Source organism: Idiotropiscis lumnitzeri, chromosome 4 (assembly GCF_059441095.1).
Source record: "Idiotropiscis lumnitzeri isolate Australia: NSW breed Sydney's pygmy pipehorse chromosome 4, RoL_Ilum_1.0, whole genome shotgun sequence".
Lineage (NCBI taxonomy): Eukaryota > Metazoa > Chordata > Actinopteri > Syngnathiformes > Syngnathidae > Idiotropiscis > Idiotropiscis lumnitzeri.
The window spans coordinates 22,967,266-22,987,672 of NC_142394.1; the positions used below are offsets into that span (position 1 = coordinate 22,967,266).

General features: G+C 39.8%; 1 protein-coding gene across 1 annotated transcript; it reads left to right on the forward strand.

Moving 5' to 3' along the window:
• Nucleotides 1-294: 294 nt before the first annotated feature.
• On the forward strand, nt 295-19,978 carry LOC148338611 (uncharacterized). Its single transcript, XM_088294231.1, has 5 exons — nt 295-590; nt 2,243-2,374; nt 9,430-9,521; nt 14,160-14,294; nt 19,914-19,978. The coding sequence occupies exons 1-5, from the start codon at nt 575-577 to the stop codon at nt 19,944-19,946; spliced, it is 408 nt and encodes a 135-aa protein (XP_088150357.1). The 5' UTR covers nt 295-574; the 3' UTR covers nt 19,947-19,978.
• The last annotated feature ends 429 nt before the right edge of the window (nt 19,979-20,407 follow it).

The following is a 20,407-nucleotide window of genomic DNA, read 5'->3' on the forward strand; positions in this document are numbered from 1 at the left end:
AAAGTCAGCCATCAGTTCAACTCCAACGCTGAGGAGGATTGCGACAGGGAGTGGGTGGGGGGGAAGCCTTCATTGGACAAAAAAGGGGAAAAACACATTGGAGCTGCATGCCGTAACAAGAGATCTTCTTTGCGGTCTGTCGACGACGACGTGTCGGCGTGGGGCTCCACCACCACAAGGGCTGCTGCGGAGGAAGGTGTGGACCCGTTAGGACCGGGCAGGATCGAAATCCTCTCCCACGGAGGCGCGGCATGACGAGGAGGAGGAAGAGGAGGGGGGAAGAGGAGGGAGAGGTGGAGGAGGAGGAGGAGGAGGAACGCTATCGCACAACAACTCCCAGGCGGTCTCTCTGGTCACAAACTTAGGCAAAAAGTTGACATAAGCTCAATTCCTCTCAATTGTTATAAGAGGACGTCTGCACCAGCGAGTCACGTTTTTTTGGAGCGGAAAGAAGAAAGAGATCTTTTGTGACTTGTCTGCGTAAGCTAGCGACCGTTACTGACTCATTTTGGACTCCTAAAAGAAAAAAAAATCAAAAATTTGACGCGTGGGGATTCATGAAGTTGGAGACGGCATGGTGCACAAATACGGTTAGTGGCGGTTGACAACTTTTATGACAGGTTAACTAGTTTTTTGTTGTTGTTGCTTTTCTCGTCCAAACTAGAAATGTTTATAGACAAGATGGTGATGCGTTCAGGTGTTTCGGTAATGCGTTCAGGTGTTTTGGTGGTGCGTTCAGGTATGCTCTACGCAAGTAAGTGAAGTGGAGGGAAAAGTGCGGAATCTGCCGATGGAGTTCACAGCTACTGAGTTCTACAAGCAGATGTGTACTTTTATGTTGATTCTTTTGTGGGGATATATAGACTGTGTGGCAATATACCGGTATATATCCACAAATTACACCGCTAATGAGGCGTCAACAAGTTGGTCTTTTTTGTGTTTGTTTTTTGTTGGTCTTTGTCCAAACTTTTGGAAACGTTTAAAGACATGCTAGTGATGGTTGTGGTAATGGTGCGTTCAAGTGTGCTCCGTGCAAATATGACAGGTGAAGGGAAAACGTGTGGAATTTCCCGATGGATTTCACAGCCTTTGGTTTCTACAAACAGATGTGTACTACCCTGCTTTTTTTGTCTTTGTGGAGGTGTATATAAATATTCCGTCTGCTAATCTACAGGGATATTTTAGTAGATTGGAACTTTAATGACGTGTGAACAAACCCAAACTTTAGATATGTTTAATAACAGGACTACTTGCAGTAGTAGTAGTGGTGTGTTCAGCTGCGTTCAGTACTGTGGTTGTCATGGCGCATTCATGTTAGAGATGTATACCGTTATATTTTTCAATTGCAGGTACCAACTATTAGTGGTCAACAGGCCAACATCCCTTTTCAGTAAAAGGGAAAATATTGGTCAAACAACAACTCTTAGCTTTGTTGAAAGGCCTTACATATACTGAAGGTTGAACATTTGTTCAGGTTTGCAAAATGTTATTTTTTTTTCAATTGTAGGCAATAGACTTTTAACAAAAATGAGCATATCTTCAAACGTTAAATGAAAACTTAAAGCAGTATAAATATTGCCCTTTGTTTTTCTACAACTTTCACTTGCCTTTGTTTTACTTTAAAACACAAACGAAGGGTGCAGAGAGTTCCTAGTTTCAGTAGCATCTCTTAAATTAACTGAAAAGTTAAATAAATAGTTCCTAGAAGCTAACACAGTTTTAAATTGATCTCTTATCGGCCGTCAGATTTTGTAGAAAGGCGGATGCTGATATTTGTCAAAATGCAGAATATCAGTCCCGATGATCGGCCCAGTGGTGCTTTCAGGTACTACAGTGGTGGCACTTGAAGTCCTGGAAGTGGTGCGTTCAAGTGTTGTAGTGGTAGTGGTGGATTTAACTACTGTAGTTGTGGTGCAGATTTAATCTTTTTAAGTGGGATAATTTGTATTCCTAATAGGAATATGTTAATATACAGTTGCATCGACAAAATTACTGAAAGGTTAACAAACACATAATAGGAATTGCAACTCTCCCCCAAAGGAACAATGCTAACTCTGAACTTCAATTTACAGTTAATTTAAAGTTAACTGTAAAAAATGTCAATGTATGTATTATTGCAACATTTCAACAGTTCTCTCTAAAATAGGCTATTTTTAATCCCATTTGGGATTACACATTTTAGGTATGCTTCAGTGACGTGAGGGTTGTGTAATTTTATGTGACTTTTGTTTTGTTGCTGTAGACACCGAGCGAGCAGCAGGTCTTCTCAGACGCTACCAGGCCAGCTTGACCAGTCCTGACGAGCAGGCCCTCAAGACCAGCGTGGGCAAAGTGTCCGCCATCCTAGGCAGCCAACTCTTCCAAGCACTTCTTGGTAAGGAGGAAAAAAAACCCATCACATAAACACATCACTGTCCTGAGAAGTCATGCAAAAAACTGCAGCAGTTCTTCCCAAACTTTATTGAGCCAAGGCACTTTTTAGAATATTCCTTTACCGTAATAGTATTAATAATATAATGAGTAGGATTTTTTTAAAGCATTAATTAGTACTCGAGTCCTCACTCGCATAATTCTTTTTTGTTAATCCTTGCTGAACCTTCCTGTAAAACTGACACATGAAACAAAATAAAATTTAAGTTTGTCGATTTAAGCAGCAAACTATTCAACGAAACAATCTAATAAAATAAACCTACTAGCTGGCTTACAATGCGAAAGTCAATCGACAGGCTAAATGAGATGACCTTAGATGTAATGACAATTTTAAACCTTCGAAAACTGCTATTTCAAAACAGGCGGCGCAGCAACGCATACAAGCACAGCATAAAGCAACACTTATTGCCGTTGGGTTTGGATTATTATTCCCCGCAGGGGTCACAGTCAGTAAAGTGTAAAACTGTGAGGGCACGCTTCCTTGATATGGGCAGTCACAGGATGTCAACGGGGGTTACATAAAGTTAGTCTACATGTCTTAACCTTTCTGAAAGAGACCATTCACAAGATTGTACAAAGCCTATGTGTATGTGCATTGCCAATTAACGCAGTCTATCTATAGAATAAGCTCAGACTTTTCACGTCATGATTTTTTTTCTTTCCTGGACTGGGTGGTGGACAACAATCGACCTACTTTGTCGGACCACAGTGTTGACTCACCAACTTCCAGAAAGCGATAGTCATCCTTTTGATTAAATGTGACTAATCGCTCATATGCATATGAAGAGCTTCTACAGAGGGCTTCTTTTAATATCCAACATTTTTCTTACAAGGGCTGACATTTGTCACCTTTGATTTATTGAACACGCTGAAATCAATCCGTCTGTTTTGGTGAATGAATGCAAGCCAAGCAATTACGCATTTGTATATTTATTTTGAAAACGGTGATAAAGCAAATATTTCTGAAACTGAATCTGAACCAGAACTAAACCAGAAACAATCGTGAATTGAAAATCTGCAAGTTGGTGCAATAGCCGCAAGCCAGGAGGAAAGGGTCCATAACAGACAGAGAATGTCTAACGTTTGGACTTATTTGGCACTAAACATGGAAGATAAAGTGCACACAAGTGTAACACAACACCGCAAAGTTGCGCAGGGATGTTAGATGATTAAATATATCCTATTGTTGCTAATCAGGATGCATTGTGACGTTCCTGTAAGTGGTCTACACATTTACTCATTGACACCCACGTCACTCACCAGGAAAATCTGTAACTTTTAAAGCCATACACTCCTAAAGTCACAGATATGCGGATGGTGACAAAGTGGACAAGTTCTAAAATATTCGCTAGTTGTTGCCCTTCATGAGGGTGAGCGATATGTTTCGGACCTCAACACTAAGCAGAAAGGCAAATAAACAATCGCGATTTACATTTCAACTAAATTGTCTTTATTCATCGAGGCAGTATGAAGAGAAACGGTGATTCTACAATGGTACCTTGACTTATTAATCGGTTATCAGAATTTTACTCGCCAAATATTGGCTTTGTATTGTCTGTAATATGAGCAGACGTAAGTGGCAAATAGCGCCCGTTGGATTTAACCAACAGTCAAGCAATCTTTTTGTAATTGCTCCTCAGTCGACTAATGTTCCGCCTTGGGCTTTGCTGCGTTTGACTCATCGCTTCTCAACATTCCTCGTCATTACTACTGACTGTCCACACTCAAGTTTTTCAGACTCGACAGATTTACGCTAACATGATTTAAAATGATGCGTTACACGTGGTCGGCAGCCGTTGGGAGCAAGTGGGTTGAAACGAAGGCGCCCACTGCTTTCCAAAGAATTCCTTCATTGTGCTCTGTGTTCGCTAGAGTAGAATTGTAATTGATTTTTGACTTGTCCCATTGGGGGGTTGCCACATTGATAATAATTGAAATAATTGGCTTATTTTCATTCAGATACGTCAAGATTTCTTTATGGATTGATCATGTATGAATTTTCTAGCGTCACCTTGTGTTTGTAACAGTAGTTCAGCCAAAAATTGAGAATGTGACTTGAAGTGATGTTGGTTCATTCAGCATCATGGAGTCGTGGTTTTTGCACATCTGTCTTGCTACAGTGAGGTTCTGGGTTCAACAATTCTCACGATAAGAATTACAATGACAATAGATATGCTGATATAAAGATGAGCTTGGAACAAAGCCCAGTTGTGAACAGCAAAATATTATCCACTTGCTTGAAGTAATGATTCAAATAAACGTGTAAATAAACCAGAAACTATGATTCCAAAACCCTTTGATATAATTTCAAACTCCTCTTAAAATCTTACCCTGAATAATAAATGCATGTCTACATGCCCACGTGACTTACTGACTAACTGATTTAATAAATAAATACTTTAATCTGTTGAGCATACTACCGTGACACCAATTTACTACTTTCTTTTTGGACAAGTGCTTTGACTCCTTCTTCTGGCATCTTAGGGCAAAGGATATGTTGTGATATCTTACAAGTATGCATTTGCACCGTGTGTGTGTGTGTGTGTGTTTTTTTTTGTCTGCAGTGTTTCTTTTTTTGCCACTCATACTGTTGCTACATTTGCTAAACAAAATATTGTTAATTTCCTTCCTTGAAATGTTCAAAACTGGAAGTTAGACAAAAAGCTTGTGTGCTCACCTTGACCGTGTTGGCGCGTTTTTTTTTTTTTTTTTTTTTTCACCATTCGTGCCACATTGGCTGAAGTGTTTTGCTTAAATATTATGCTTCAATTCAAAATCAAATTTTCACTTTCATTAATTGCCTGCCAACAAACTAATACAGAAACATGGCACAGCATAATTATTTTCTTTTTGCAGCATTGTCGTTATTTTTTTCTCCACTTTTTTGGTCAGAAACTAACCCTCTCATCACATTAAAAACAGTAAGGTAAAAAAATCGTGTAAAAAGGGTCAACTGAACCTACACTTTTGAGGGGTTAGGTTTATGTAAAACACATTCTTTTTTTGGAGTTGTGGGATTCCTTTTTTATCGAATTTCAGTTAGTTTTGGCCAACTGTTTTAGCGGTGCTTTTTCTCCTGCTGTTTCCCAAAGAAGGCAAAAGGCTAGCTTTTGCTTCTGGTAAAAGAAGAGAGTCTTCTGTATCTTTTGGGAGGATTCATGTTGATATTGTCCCAAAACACAATCATTTGTCGGTCTAAATATTATTTTTGAGTTGCACCTGTTTTTATTTATTTAGAACGAGCAGATTTCAAGTTTCTCTATTGGATCTCACATTCAGTTGCGCAGGTGTACCCACTGATGCATTCAGGGAGGGTGAACAGCGATTTTTAAAACTCCCATTTAATAGTAAAAAGTCTGTTTTTGTATCTTAAGCCTTAACTTCCTGTCCTGCCTTTTTTTTAATTTTTTTTTATTGACACCCGTGGCAAAGATTTGGGTTCCCATCTAGGATTCCAAACATTCTTGACCAAGAATGTTTCATTAGAGAACAGCCCAAGGCAGGCAGATAGACAAAAATAAATATACCAGTTTTTGGCAGCTGTGCCAATCACTGCCAGGGCTCCGGTTTTGGCCTGCTTGGGTCGTCCGGTTCTGTGTGAGGACCTTGCGGTGGCATCTTCTCTTGACTTGCTAGACTTCAATGAGCTTATTCCTTTTAATGGACATGTGGTTTGCCACGTGGGGCGGCTCTGTTTCAACTGCTTCCCGTTGCTTTTGGCGCCAACTGATAGCAGGGTGGTTTAGATTTGCCATTGTTTCTTGATGTGAAATTATATTTCAGTGCAGTATATATTCACGATTTATTCATCACAAATTCACTAATTTGCAAAAAATATACTTCCAAAGCTATGTTTACCCACATTTTTTTGCTCCATATGTGACACTTATCAAATTGTTTTTTTTTGGTGTCTGAAGAGTGCAACTTTTGTTCGCGGTTAGAAGTCATGGTGGTGATAGTCGTGGTTCAGCCACGCAGACGTTTCATTTATTATGAGTGGCAATGATGTGATGTCATCTTCAGTAAACGTCTCCATTAAATGAGGAGATCAAGGAGCTCTGCTTCATATGCCCAAAATATTTCTACCTCCTCCCGTCTTCCCACTCTAGCGATATGAAATGATTTCTGCGCATGCATGTTACATCACGCTGGAGCTGAGTACACTTTAGAAGTCGAATTTGGTTTTGTAATGTCAACGATTACATAAAAATATCGGATTTAACAAAAAATCCAAATTGGCTTTCACACCCTGCAGTGGCCCGAAATTGGTGTCAAGGAAGTACATTGAAGTGACTCGTTTTCGACTGAAAGATTGCGTGGCAAGGAGGAGCCAAGTTTAGCCTGCGTTGTTTTTACAAGTCTTTAATGCAAGTGTGTGTACGCACACAATTCTGGAGTATTTTTTTCAAAATTAAATCATCTCTAAGTCTATATTTTGGGGGGGCTTCTCGTGGCATCCTCATGAGGTTAAGCGGATTGGATAATGAATGGATGGATGCTTTATCATTAATAGTTTTAAAATTTCTGGTATTATTCCTTTATATTCATTGAGTTGTTTTAATTGTGTAACTTTTATATTTTATATACTTACTGCATTTATTTTGAAATGCTTTATGCATTTTTTTCAAGATTATTTTATGAATACATTTTGATATTTCTCAAAGATAAAAAAAACATTCCATGTTATTCATTGTTTTTATTGTTTTTTTTTTCCCTCCTGTTTTTGTCAGATATTTATTTTTTTTCAAATATATTTCGTTGTGAAACGAGTGCGCGCCGTGTGGGAGGCAGCACTTGTCCACTTGTTGCATGGTTGCACTGTCAGGAACAAAAGCTGCCTTAACTGTGCATACACTCTTTTGTTCCGGCAAAAGTGTGGAGGGAGGGAACGATGCTTGGGGGATACCCAAGTTAAATTACTCAGGACCCTCAATGTCCCAGGGAATACTTTATTGAGGGGGTGGGTGGGTTGCCTGGTTTGTCCTGGCTTGTATTTGTGACCTAGTTTTCCATTGAATGTGTTACTCCAGTAAGCTCCGTTATATACGTAGAGGACGGGGTCACATTTTTGTTTGTGTAATTCCTCCCTAACAAGCAAAAGAGAGTTCATTCCAAATGAACAGACACACGACAACAAGTGGAGGCCCAGTACATGCAAACGCGCTAATCCTGCTTGTAACGTCTTTCTGAGGAAACTCTTAGCCCTGACTGCCCTCCTCATGACTGCGTGTCAACAACTTTTCACCAGTCGTTGCCCTAAACATCAAAAAGGTCTTCTGGCTAAGATGATGTTATTTTTCCTCCATGGAAAGGAATGCATGTGGTCTGTTGGGTTTGGGAGGCTTCCCGTTTATTTGGGAAAGTTTGTACTGTATGTGCTTTCTGATGTCGACGCATGTGGCGATAACCAGAAAGAGTACTCCCACTCTCTTCAGAAGGTGACGTGCAGTACAGATACTTGTAGAGTTGTTAGGGTACCAAAATTCAGACTTGGATAGATACCTTTTTTACTATTTAGTATTTACGTACCTCTCTGCTGGTTCCTGTTAGGTCCACTAGCACAGACCATGCAGCATCAGGATGAGAGACAATATAACTGCTCACAGTCATATATTCTTTATCCTCTTAGTAGAATGGAAAATAATAGTGCTGCTCTGACGAGCTGAGAGGAGTTGGGATGTGTAAAAAAACATTTTTATTGTCGGCAGAAGGTTGACTTGGTTGAATTGATCATTTTCCTGTATAAACAACACAAATTTTAACCCTTAGAGGTTCGTATCAAAATCCTCTTTTACGTTAACCTGTGAAAGCTGCCCTTCCATTATTGAAGCGGACCCATCTGAAGCATTATATAAAGCCTTGGCCTGACATTGAACTTTTGGAAAAAGTTGACGTGGTCTCCCGCTAACCTCTTTATGTCAGCGCCGTAACGGCTCCCGTGTGTGACATCAGCAAAATTGTCCGAGTGCGTTCATATCAAAGGACTGCCACTCACCGGCCAGGCTGCTCATTGAGCCAAGTACTGATGCACACCAATAATGGCCTCCGTAAGAAAGAAAAAAAATTACAATTCTTGCAAAAAAGTACACCAATGACATCAGTCTCATTGTCATTTGTCTCGTGGCTTGTTCAGCTGCCCACAAGCAAGAATTCTGGGTTTGAATCTCTTTATTTACTAATTAAGTTATTGAATGCCAAGTCGTTCGAGATATTAGCAGTTTTTTTGGGGGGGTAGTGCTGAAACTACGAAAAGGAATAGTCATCTCTTCTTTCACCACATTAAAAAAAAAGGTTTGCTTCCAGTTTTTTTATTCTTTGGAACATGGCTTGGGTTCACCAATCAAAAATCTGCATATAATTGGGATCCATTGAAAAAATTTGACTTGGGGTAAAAAAAATTCATTTTTAAAATAAATAGGCCGATTATTCCGTAACGATATTTTTTCCTGCCAAAAAAAGGCATCGGCCTTGGCCTTAAAAAAGCCATATTGGCCGAGTTTTACTTTCTACTACCTACGCCGACATATATTCCATTCATACCATACATAACTTTACATACTCTGTTCAGGTGTGATTTGCCTTAACATGTCTGTCTCCCAACATGTTAAAATTTCTCAGCCTCATAATCGACGTGACAAACCAAGATCTATTACCTAATCTTTATCTTCTACTCAAAAGCTGTGCTGATCTCGAATCCCAAGTGATACACGCGGCTCCTGACTGGCGTCCCTTCGTTATTACAGTGGTTTACAAACGTGAATTTCTCGCTGCACTTTGCAGCTGAGTCATCTCATTCAACAAGCCAGATAAGAGTGGCTCTTGATATTGTGGAACAACAGAATCCACGTAAGCTCCCACTTGTACGCTTGCAAAAAAAAAGAAAGACTAACGTCATGTCTTGCTTGACGCGTGAACTATAACTTCTCTGTTAAAAAGTGTACATGTGTAATGTTGTTATATAGAGACTACAAAGGTTTTTTTCCCCCTCTCTTCTCATAGATATTCAAGAGTGTTACGAGGTGACCTTGCAGCTGAATGCACAACAAAGTGCGCTGAAGGAAGAGGAAGAAAGCGACAAGGAAGTGTGGGAGGTACGTTTGCTGCCACCTGTTGCAGTTGGGAGCAAAACACGCTTAAATGTTTACATCTGCTGCCACATGTGGTGCCTGCGCTACCTGCGCCTCTCGCTCACTCCTACGAGGCGAGCCGAGTGGGACAGCCGTTTTCTCGTGGTTATGAAGTCAGCCAGGCCTTTCATTAAGACTCGGTGTATTTTTAGCTTGGTTCACACATGCACGCACCGGCACGCACGTGAAGAGTTGTGGATTTAAAGAGAAAGACTGCATGTTGGCTAGATACTTGACAGAATGCGTCTGCACGGTTCTTTGAAACACACCACCAAATAAGAATGTTACGAAACGTGTACACTGTATCTCCGCGGTTTGGCATTCGCTAATGTTTTTGCAATCTATCCTCTGTTATTTGTTGCGAAAGACTCAACAATTTGCTCATTTTGAAGTCAGCTGCAGAGCTTCATTCAGACAAAACGGATGCTCTGCCGCCATTTGTAGCATTTTGGTACCCAGGAAATATGTTGACGTCAATTGAGGATTTTCACTCTGACAAATGTAATACTTTGTTGCCATCGAGTTGTATCGTGCTACCCAGGGAATAGTTGTAAGTCAATTGAGGAGTTTCAGCAGGACGATAGTGGTTTGATACCAATTGGTACCAAGGAAGGAGATTGGGGAGCTTTATTTAGACAAAAGCGTTTTGCCACGATCTCGTGGCATGTTGGTACCATGGAACTTTGGTGAAGTCATTTGGACAAAACCATGTTGTGGCATCTTTGTACCAAGGAAATATGTTCAAGTAAATTGTCTGGATAAAAGTATTGCTGTGTTGGTATTTTGTGGAATCCAGGTGCCAAGGAACTGTTAAAAAAATGAGTAGTAATTAATTTCGAGAGAATTAGCAGTTTGGCACCATTCAACTTCGCTGAAATAAATCGAATACATTCTTTGAGACAAGTGTACAGTAGCTATTAGCTGCCATCTTGTGGCATTTTGGTGCCGAAGAACTGTAATGGAAGAGTTTCTTGAGCCGTTTAATGGACATGGAAATTTTATTTTATCTTCACTGCAAATTTCCAAAGTACACAGCAGCGAAATTAATTTCACAATTTTAACCTGTCAAAGAAGAATCATTTAGACAAAAGTAGTGCTTTTCTAGAGGCATTTATAAACCTTCTTTTCCCCAAAGTCAATCGGTAAGATAAGAAATATATGGATGGATAGGTGGACCAATCAGGAAGCGGGCACGAATTGAATTTGACGGCCTCTGTGCTGGACCGTGTGAGGCATTTTATGTCAATCCAAATCGGGCTTTTATGTTGATCATGTAAAGGTGACGGCGAATGACGTGTAGACCGAGAGCTCAAACTTCAGTCTGACGTAATTCTTCCGTGCTTCACCCCCCCCCGCCCCCGTCTGCCAATCACTTAATGGCAATATGTTGTTTGACTTTCATGTGCTAAATCGCAGCTGGATTATGTTCAGTGTTGTTGTTTGTTTTTCTGCATTACAGTGGAAAGTAAAAATTAAACTACTGGGAATCGAACTTGAACTTCTGTAAGCTTGAACAGCACAAAATGTTGTTCACTTCATAAAAGCATCTTATTTAGTAAGATCCTCTTTTATTCCATTTTTATGTAACGCTGTGCTATTTTTATTTACTAAAAACTATCCACCAGCTTGTTGGCCCATAACGTCAGAGAAAATCCTGTGCCGCTAAGTTTGACTAGAAATATACATATACATATTTTACTATATGCAAAATATATTACAAACTGGTTTACCTTTGTTCCCATCTTCCGTAATCAGCCGTATAACGTATATAACAACAGTTTGTGAGCAAAAAGCAGAGAAAACAAACTTTAGTGAAATGAAACATCAAGCAGCACCGTGACTTTGCTGCTGATATTTTGATCTTCTGGAACACCTCTAAGAAAGGGCTTTTGATGTCAAGGTAATAAGTTATTATACCAGCCGTAAGCACTTGGTCTGAACAAATAATGAAATTCGAATTGATATTGCAATGTAGTAGAATGAATGCTATTTTCAAATTGCAAGGAGTATAATTTTGGGGAAAAGAAGCAACAACCTTTGCTTCATTTTGGTCGGTTGTTAAAATGTATTATTTATTTTTTTAGTGTTTTAAGAAGTGGAGTCGAGTCCGCATTTTTATTTCATGCAAAGTTGAAGTGAAGAAGCCGCAAATGTGTGCGCATTATTTTTGTAATTGATTTATGATTTATTTATAAACTGATTTCTGTCTTATGTTGGCACCACTCTTGTTTTGTTGACTTTTGTGACGATGTCATAACGAACACTTAACAGACTGTGAGTCAAAGTGTTTAGTAAGTTAACAACACTAATTGAAGTCATATGATAAAGTCTCTTTCATGGTTCATTTGCCTTTATTTTAGCATAAGCCTATCCTGTAAAAGTTTTTTTTTTTTTAAATCTGATTTTGCTGGCAATATTTTATTGGGTGTGTTTGTTAAAAAAATAATCGAAATAGGGCCCGGAAAAAAAGATCATATTAAAGTGCAGTATTGACGGGGAAAATATATATATAATTAGATTATCTTTCAAAGTCATTCATCCTCGCTGGAGCCAATCAGGGGCTGCGCGTGCGGCTCATTTCTTCCGCGCCAGTCATCCGCCTAAGATTGGAACCATGTCAACCACCCAAACTCGAAGTGCGCCTTCATTCTGCCTCGCTAAGCTTTTTTCTCCCGGCTTCCTTGTGATCTGCCCTGTTTGCCGCCTAATTCGCTGCATCCATCCATCCATCCATCCATTCCCGGCTCAGTCTCTGGATCCCATCTGCTGCTTGTGGGGGCCCAGGCAGCGCCAGGCTGATAAGAAGCGATGCAGCAGTGCTGGTGGGATGCCGGAGATGGAGAGCAAGCGAGAGACGGTAGAGAGAGCGGGCTGCTTAATGGGCACCCAGCGAGCAGCTCATCATTATTCCGGCCGTGTCGTCACCTGGGTGGAGGATGGGAGGGAAACCAAATGAGTCTGCACATTCCTTGGTGTGCTACAAAGAGAGGCAAATAGCTGTGCTGCTTTCAAATGCAACATCAGGCCTTTTCCTACCTCAAATGGCGCTACGAGAGTTGCAAGGGGAGCTAGGAGCGAGGAGGAAGCGATTATTCAGTTTTATGAATGGCAGCAGGTGGACTCACAGGTTCATTGTAGCTTCTGACGTCTAATGGAAGATGTTCTGCCTGTCATTATATGTCACTGGCATGGATAGATACTAGATGAACTAGGAACTTGAGCCCGAAAGGTATGGATTTTCGAGGCGGATACAGATTCTAAGATTTGGGAAAATAAAATTGCGATTACTGATTAATGAAAACTATATAATAAATCAAACAACTTTCACTCACTTAATGCTCACCACAACAAACATTTAAATTACAGACTGGAGATTTGTCTGCTTTATACTACTTTGTCACCAAGTTAACTGTTTAGTTCTCATGTTTTGTGACAATTGTTTCATCTTAATTTACAAAATTCTAAATTCCCCTTTTACATTTTTCCATATCTTTCCAAACATTCCAACACCAAAATACATGTTCACTTCAGTCAAGACCTAAAAGGTTTTTTTGAGATTTCAACATAATAATCTTTGCGTCAATTCCATACTTTCCATGATAAAATTCCCCAACGAATGTCGACAGTTTAGCAATTCAATCAATTCCGCATTAGTTTTCAATGGAAATTTCACACCCTTCATTTTCATGCAAACACCCAAGAATTTTAAAAGAGCAAGCACAGATGGAAATCTCTTTGGTTGAGAAAATAGTATTCACACTGTGACACACTCCTGGCTTGCCTTGCTTTGTCTTTGTGTAAATACACACTCCCCCTCTTTTCCACTTCCAAAAGGCACCTTCAACTCTCATGTCAGCACACATGAGCGAGCGCCTCACCCAGGGGCCACTTTGGCTTTTTTCCTAAACACTGCCCTCTGCTGTGCTTTAAAGGGCATTGTTGTTAATTATTACATTAATGAGCCCAAGTAATGTTAATGAAGGTACTGCGTCTTTATGAGAACAGTAGATTTTGGAAAATGAAAAATAGATAGCTTTGTACGATTGCTGTAGAACTGTAAAAAGAAAACATAAAAGACCGATTGCTTAAAAAATTGCACTGTAGCGGAAGTGTGAATCATGAAACGTGTTATAATGTCATTTAAAAAAATGGGGAAAAATGATAAGTTGGATCCACATAAGGAACACATCCAAAAATTGTTTATATTAAGGGGAAAAAATAAACAGAGGTTAAACTGAAAGGATTATTTAAATAATGAAACCAACTTGTTTTTTTTTTCTCAATTTTGGACCACTTTAATTATTTTGAGACATCTTACGAAATTAGTTTAAAAATTACAAGATGCCCTACATTAATAGTTACATGAGTTGAAGCTGAAATATTAGGTGTGACTGATCACCCACTTCCCCCCCCCCCTAAATTCATCCATTTTTTTTTTTTTTGCAGTGTAGTTAATCCAGTCATGCTAATGCAATCACGTGTGATTTCTTATCCTTTGTGACTCACTGCAACGAAGCTAACATGTTTATTTCTCCAAATTCCCCCAAAACGTTTATTGATTTCTTGGTTAGGTTCAATCACATTTTATTTGTCTTCTCTAAGAAACCGGAGGAAGCGGGTGAGAAGAATGATCAAGAGGAAGGCGTTACCCGTGTCAGAGTGACATGCAGAGGAAGTGATCACAAGGTGGAGCGAGTGTGTGGCCTGGTGACTCGATCACATGTTGACGCGCCAACGGTGAGTTGCCAGCTTAAATTGTTATTTTTTTTGTTAAATGTTGATGACGAAGATGATGATGGTGATGATGATGGTCCCCGCTCTTGTGGTGCTTGGAAAATGAATTAAATGTTCAAACTGGGTGTAATGTTACAGTTGGGATAGACCCGGCAGTTGATCAACACCAATAATCAGAAATTTGACACATGTGGGCCTAAAAAAAAAAAAAAAAAAATCCAACTCTCAATAAGCAACCAGTTTCAAACTGCGCTGTTGTAGCTGTCGAAGCTGAAATGTGATTTAGTTCAAATATTCTAATTAAAGAATTTCTGAATTAATTATAATCATTTAAATTATTAATGATATCATGAACATGAGGATGGCTCATTTATCATACAATAAACTATTTTATGTTTTAATGCAATCATTTTATAAAACATACAATTCCAATTTTTTAAAAACGTTTTCAAGTAATTGCTTTATTACTAGCAATTATATTGATTATAAAAAATATTTTAAATGAGCATGGATTACTATTTTGCTTTCAAAATGAACAATTTAACTAAAAAAATACCCAAACGTAAGTAAAATAAGAAATTTACAATTAAAATTTAACAGTTTAATAATTTAATAATCAGATATTTGTTTAAAGAATTAAAACTGCTTCATATTCTACTACTCAAAGCACATGTTTATAAAAATAAAAAAATTCATACAAAATTTAAAAAAAAAAAACAACAATTACCTTATCAATTATATGTAATAATAACATAGGAATTGAGAATGGATCATTCATTCGTTCAAATAAAGTCTTCTATCTACGCAAATATTGACAGTGTGTGTAGCGGGGTTCGAATGTACTATAAATAAAAAAGTTGTTTAAATAAATATATCGGTCCAGCTTCTGATCGGATCGGTGATTGGTTGCTGTTTTTTTTTTTTTTTTTAAACTCACTTGACGTTGATTGAATTTGATCGTGTAAAGCTCACAAAATACACAAATGTACTGCCTCTTTTTTAGAGTATCAAAAAAGCCCCGCCCAAATGGGTTCCGGCTACATTTGTGTGAATTTTTGTTTTTATATTGCACCAAAGACATGATGAGGATGAAGACCTTTTTTTAAAATTTTTTTTTTCCTGTTTAGTGGTGTTAAAAGGCAACGCCACACGTGACTCATTGCACATTGTACACGCTTACATTCCTAGATGGATGTGCTTGATAGTGAGGCGCTGGATTGGGGTGTGTGTGTGTGTGTGTGCGTGTGTGTGTGGGGGTGTGTAGGTGTGCGTGCGTGCATACATGCATGCTTGTGTATGAGTGAGACTCCCTTCTATCGCGTGAAGGAGGGAGTGGAGGATGAGCAGGCAGTGAATGGGATGGAGGGATGGAATGGGGGAGTCTGAAAAGTGAGAGAGAGAGAGAGAGAGAGAGTGGGTGCAGTGCGGAGCTGGAACGGACAGTCGGCGTTACCATGGAAACCACATTCCTCCCCCGCCTGCATCCCCACTGACTGCTCTACCTCTCGAGCTGGCTTTCTGTGCTTCCTTCTTCGTTTTGCTTGTTTTTTTTTTTCTTTCTTTTTTTTAATGCGTGTGCTTATTTGTCCGAACCTCCACCTTTGTCGGCCCCGCATTTCATCAGGTTATTTGTCTGAGCCTCCGCCAAAATAGTACCCCCGCATCGCATCAGGCATGCGTCCAGGCGCTTGCAGGCGGTGCAAGGTGAACGCACAGAACAGAGTTTGTTCTTTTGCCTTCTCGTGCACCGACAGGCACATTTTGTTTTCTCTGCGTCTCGTCTATTTTCTTCTCTCTATTTTTACTCCCCCCATCCCGCCCTCCCCCTTCTTGCTTCTGTTGAGCAGCATGCTTCACTGATGCCCCCTCTAGTCATCGCCATTCTGCCCACACACAGGGCACCTTTTTTTTTCCCACCTCACTTATGGCGACTTTTAGCATGTTTATTAGGAGGGGTCCGATGTAAAGGGGGGGACGTGGTTTCTGGTGAATTTCCATGAAAAGTTACACTGGGAATTTTGTGGTTTAAATTCAATCGGAATGGAGGTGAAAAGTGGGTTCGGGAATGGATATTTTAAGATTCGGACCCAACATCAACCTACCATGCATGTTTTTGGAATGTGGGAGGAAACCGGAGTACCCGGAGAAAATCCACGCAGGCATAGTGGGAACATGCAAACTCCACACAGGAAGGCCGCAACCGGAATCGAACCTTGCACCTCTGAACTGTGAGGCCATCATGCTCACAAGTTTCCACCCTCAGCCATAACGTAATGTCTTTAATTCAATGATCAATTAATGATGTCATTGATGACGCTTGCATTGTTTCCCACATATCCACTTACCTTAGGAGGGCTTCCACAATTTAATTTTGGCTACTACTAAAAGATTTTGGTGCAAACTGTCTGTGGTTAGAATATGTAACTGTTCATTGCTGCGCGGACAAGCCACTCTGCTGCTTGTGTCAGTCTTCTAATCAATATAATGATTTCCTTTGTGATACCATACAGCATATACATTGCCTCAGATCCCTCATCAACTGTATTGATGTTTAAAGTTTGGGATTCAATCTTAGTGGTATCAGCTCAAACAAAGAAAAAACAAGCAAGTAGTTTACTGACTGGTTGCAGAGAATTTATTTTTTAGTTTTCAGAGCATTGTAGCAGCTTATATGCAAGTTGGTTTCTTTCAGTAGAGAAAAGTGACGATTGTGTTGGGCTCTCTCCTGCTTGCGACACCTCCTTAGACACACATTTACAGCTTGGCAAGACGTGTGAAGACTTCTCCCAGAAAAACGTTATTTGGACCACTTCTCTATCTGCCTGCGCGGTATCCAAAACCCTTTAACTTTCAGCATTTAGTCTATATCCATCATAATGTCCAGGTACTAGCTTGCTCGTAGTCCTCACTATTAAGACATTTCAGCACTCTAATAAAATGTCTAGTGCTAGTATGATTAGTATATGAGTGCGTCTTAGTTGTGATGTTTTTTGATGTCTAGATGTTAACTACTATAATTTTATCTTGCTACTAGTGCTAGTAGCAGGCAATTGTCACTCAGTGCACACTTTTGCTTCACTAGTAACTTGTTGTCCAACGAGTATGATTTTCTATAATGTGATCAGTAGTACTAGTTTGGAGTGGGAGGATAAATTTACCTCCAGATTAATCACAATAGTTGAGTGACGATTAGATTTACATCTCGATTATTGATTATACTGCGATTTGCCATTAAATATCACGATTATAGCGATTTTTCCCAAACATTGTTTTGTTATATTGTAACATTCATAACTATCTGTTTTGCTCGGCTGCGTGGCTCAGACACTGGCTCATTCAGATGACGTAGTGTGACTGCTGGATGCTAAAGCCCGCTAACTCGCCACAAAAAAAATAAAAAGTTTCAGTGCTGCCATCTGCTGGTGGAAGGTGGTAGCTTCGCCTTTGCTTTTTGAAAAATTGTGAAAATCAATTATGAACTTTGACATTGGTTTATTGAATCTTAGCATATAAAATCCAGATAGTGAATTGAATTTATTTTTTTTTGCACACTCCTTGTACTAAAAGCATGCAATTCTCAACGAATGCCCAGTTTTGGCTTCCTACTAAGATGTAGTCCTACTAGTATGCCAGTTGTTTTATTTGATGTAGAGGTGCAACAATTCATTGATTAATTGAGAATTAATCAATTACCTAATTAATTGATAATTATTTTGATAATCTATTAATGGTTTTGAGACTTTTGAAAATTGTGCAAACCCTCAGAATTTCAGCGAAAACAGACTGATTATGTTTGTGGTTTTTCAAAGTAAGACAATTAAAAGCATTTTTGACGATGTTACGGACCAAACCAGTAACTGATTTAAAATAATGTCTTGTTTGTGAAGGCTGGAAATATTTCAATTAATCGGCAAAAATAATTTACAGATTAACCGATTATTGAAATAATATTGACGTTGCAAACCTTTTTAAATGTTGATTAGTAGTTTTTTTTATGTCACTTGTCCTACATTTAACATGCAGATAAGTAATGCTCGGTTTTGCCTTTACCAGTAACACGTAGTTACCCTGTTAATGAAGATAGAGTTTACTACTCCTTGGATCTAGAGCTGGAAAGCAACAATTTCAAACAAATGCTCGAACGGCATTGTGGAAAAGCCATTTGAGCATTTATTAGTCTCGCTTCACAAGGAGGCTACTAGTATATGTATGACACGTGCCTACTAGAGGGACCTAGAAGTGTTACTAAAGCATCAGAGTAGTTTACTAGTAAGATGTGATTGTATACTAGTAGGCAAACAGTGGCACTAGTAGTGACAAAACCTGTGTAGTAAGGTAGTAAGACAGTCATTCTTTTAGGGAGTGCAAGTTGTTTTATTAGCTTGTTGAATTGTCTTACTAGTCAAGACGATGCGCTGACTAGTTCCAGGATCTTAAAAAGGATAACAAGAATGTGGAATAACTGCTCAAATGGCCTTCCATACTTGCGAGTCTTGCATCCTCAACCGTCTCCCTGCTCCCCACTTTTTTTTTCTTTTCGCTGCAAGTGAACTGCCCCTTTAAGCCCCCCCCTCACTACCGACTTGCCTTATAAGGTGTCGCATCCGGTCAGGTGACAAAGGAGTAGTCACATGGCTTGTCATAGAAATGCCTCGAAATGACTCAATGCAAAGGTCTGCATCGGTTGGGGGGGTGGGGGGCAGCAACGCTCATTACGATACCCGTGCGTGCGTGCGTGTGCGTACGAGCGTGCGTGTGTTCCATCCAGGGTGTCCAGGTGGGTTTACGTAATAAGGCAAGCTGATGCTGAGCGGATTGTGCGGAGCTTTGCCCGCCAGGCAACGAATGCAGAAAGAGAAAGAGAAGGAGAAACGTCTCTGCTGAAGAGCGGCTAGATAATTCTGTCCGCCTTGTGCCATAAATCACACGCCAAAGTCTTTTCCCCTCGGATCAGAGGTCACCGCTTTCATTTTGCCAAGATAAATCACCTAGCGCTCGCCCTCCCGCGTCCCCAATCCAAGGTGTTTAATTGGGCGCAGTGATCATCAAGGTTTGTGTGCACGTAAAAAAAAAAAAGAAAAAAAAAAGAGGAAGCGACTGCAGTCTTGCAGATTGTGCAGAAAAGCGCGTGAGGTGACTGCTGTGAACATTTCTCAAACCTGTTGTGAGTCACACAGGAGGATTTTCATCATAAAAAAGCGTAGGATCATCGTGCGTCTGCATACACATTAGTCACTCGGAATCATCCTAGCCGTCGAATGCAATTGGGAAGGGTTTCAGTTCACCTGGCTAGCTAGCCGGCATGTGAATCTTATTTCTGCCATTCATGAAACCAGCGATCATCAACTGGTGGGTTGGGACCCGAAAATGCGTCACAGTACAAGTGGTAAAAAAAACTACAGGGGGTCTTCGGTTTACGATGGTACTGATATATCGTCACCCTCTTATAATAATGGCCGAAGACAAAATTGATTTGCCTTAAAGGGGAAGTCAATTAAAAAATTTGCTTGACAAGAATGTATTCTATGCAGCTCCTCGAGTCTAAACACGGCTTTCTGATTAATATTGCCTTTGTGGAATATGACTTAAGCATTAAAATCCACCTGTTTTTGTCCATCTCAGGTGGCGGCCATTTTGCCACTTGCTGTCGACTGAAGATGACATCACAGTTGCTCAGTGCTCAGGACCAACGACCAATCATGGCAAAGCGTCAGAAAACAGGTGAGCCATGATTGGTCGTTAGCTGAGCCCTGAGCAACTGTGATGTCATTTTCATCTGACAGAAAGTGGCAAAACGGCCGCCTTCTAAAATGGTTAAAAATGGCTGGATTTTTCAGTTTAAGTCATAATCCACAAAAGCATTATTAATCACCAAGCAGTGTTTAGACGAGTGGAGAATAACACATACAACACGTATTCGGGTGCCTGAGTCACAACCGTTGACATTGAATTGAGGATTTGACCCAGCATGTTGGTTATGATATTTATTCGATAAGGGGGTAAAAACGACCCATACTGATGAGTTAAAGCCACCAAGAAATGGGTTACCAAGTTTTCACACATGAGCTGGTCCTCGTCGCTCCTGACACAGAGTCACTTAACGTTCAGATTGGCTA